This window comes from Sceloporus undulatus, unplaced genomic scaffold (genome assembly GCF_019175285.1).
Source record: "Sceloporus undulatus isolate JIND9_A2432 ecotype Alabama unplaced genomic scaffold, SceUnd_v1.1 scaffold_15330, whole genome shotgun sequence".
In the NCBI taxonomy this organism is placed as follows: domain Eukaryota; kingdom Metazoa; phylum Chordata; class Lepidosauria; order Squamata; family Phrynosomatidae; genus Sceloporus; species Sceloporus undulatus.
This window is the reverse complement of record NW_024818247.1, coordinates 1-2024: the sequence shown is the minus strand read 5'-3', so window position 1 is coordinate 2024 and position 2024 is coordinate 1. Positions and strand designations below refer to the sequence as shown.

The following is a 2024-nucleotide window of genomic DNA, read 5'->3' as shown; positions in this document are numbered from 1 at the left end:
CAGCTTATTTGAGACTAAATGAAGATAAAGCATTTTTTCTCATTATTGAGTGGAATGGAAGACAGACACAAAGAGAACAGCAGACCACTACAAAGGCAAGTACTTCTCTTATTCTTCTCTTTGTTCTGCAAAGCTGCATCACAGAACATTCAGTATTCAGTTCCTGAAGAAATGGAAAAGGGCTCCGTTGTGGGAAATCTTGCTAAAGATCTGAGGCTGAATACTGGAGAAATAGCAAAGAGCAGTCTGCACATCCTTTCTCTAGGCAGAAAGCAGTATTTCTCTATAAGTTCAGAAAATGGGGATCTTTTTGTAAATGAAAAGATTGATAGAGAGGAAATATGTGGGGAAAGTATAACCTGCCCCATCAATTTTGAAGTGATGGCTAAAAACCCCATGAATATTTTTCACGTAACTGTAGAGATCCAGGATATAAATGACAATGCACCACATTTTGTGCATAGTGATATCAAGCTAGAGATAAATGAATTAACTTTGCCAGGAACTTCTTTTATCTTAGAGCAAGCAGAGGATCCTGACATTGGGGTGAATACTCTCCAGGATTATCACATTAATAATAACCACTATTTTGCTTTGGAAGTCAGAGAAAGACAAGATGGGAACAAATATGCAGAATTAGTACTAAACAAACAGTTGGATCATGAAAGTGAAAGCGATTTCCATTTAATACTTACAGCTCTGGATGGAGGGAACCCTCCCAAAACAGGGACAGCCAAAATATGGATTACTGTCATTGATGCCAATGACAATCCACCTGTTTTCACTCAAAAGATGTATATGGTGACCCTGAGGGAGAACACACCAATTGGGTCTTTAGTGGTACAGGTGAAAGCCACAGACAAAGATGCAGGTTCCAATAGCCATATCACCTATGCATTTAGAAACATCCCTGAACGTGCTCGCCAGAAATTCAATTTGGATCCACAAAATGGGAAAATTACAGTTAAGGAGGCTCTGGACTTTGAAGAAACAGAAAAATATATGATGACAGTAGAAGCAAGAGATGGAGGTGGATTAGCAGCTCAGTGCAATGTTGAAATAAAACTGGCAGATGAGAATGACAATGCACCAGAAGTGATTCTTGCCTCTTTATCCAGTCCAATACCTGAAGATTCTGCAGCAGGAACTCTGGTAGCTCTTATCAACATTAATGATAGAGATTCTGGAGATAATGGGGAAATTACTTGCTACTTAAAGTACAGTTTCCCATTCAAAGTACTGTCAACCTCAAATAACCTGTATAAACTTCTTACAGATGGCCCCATGGATAGGGAAAACACCCCAGAATACAATATCAGCATCATAGCAACAGACAAAGGCACGCCTCCTCTTTCAACAGAGAAGACTATCTCCCTGAAGATTTCAGATATCAATGATAACTCTCCTACCTTTGAGAAATTATCTTACACTGCCTTTGTGCCAGAGAACAATCTTTCAGGAACCTCCATTTTCCGTATTCAAGCCTCAGATCCAGATCTGGAACGCAATGCCCAAATCACTTACTCCCTCCTCAGAAGCAACATTCAAGAGCTGCCTCTTTCATCTTACCTCTCCATTAACTCTGAAACTGGCATCATCTATGCTCAGCGCTCCTTCGACTATGAACAGTGCCGGGAGTTTCAGGTGGAGGTGAGAGCCCAAGATGGAGGCTCCCCACCGCTCAGCAGCACTGCCACTGTGAAGGTCTTCATCCTGGACCAGAATGACAAGAACCCTGAAATCCTTTACCCTTCTCAGGGAGCGGAGGGCTCAGCCTTGTTTGAGATGGTGCCTCGCTCAGCGGAGGAGGGCTATCTGGTGACCAAGGTGGTGGCGGTGGATGCTGACTCTGGGCACAATGCTTGGCTCTCTTACCATCTGGTCCAGGCCACTCAACCAGGGCTCTTCACAATTGGGGTCCATAATGGTGAGATCAGGACATCCCGGACATTTTTGGAAAGAGATGCTCTCAAGCAGAAGTTGGTAATTTTAGTGAAGGATAATGGCCAGCCACCACTATCCAG

The 2024-nt window shown here is 42.7% G+C and overlaps 1 protein-coding gene across 1 annotated transcript; it reads left to right on the top strand.

Annotated features, from left to right (window-relative positions):
- Positions 1-28: 28 nt before the first annotated feature.
- On the top strand, positions 29-2016 carry LOC121918533 (protocadherin gamma-B5-like; the record flags this gene model as incomplete). The annotated part of the gene is made up of 1 exon (XM_042444566.1): positions 29-2016. A coding segment is annotated over exon 1 (1962 nt), but the record flags the coding sequence as incomplete, so codon positions are not given.
- Positions 2017-2024: the final 8 nt, after the last annotated feature.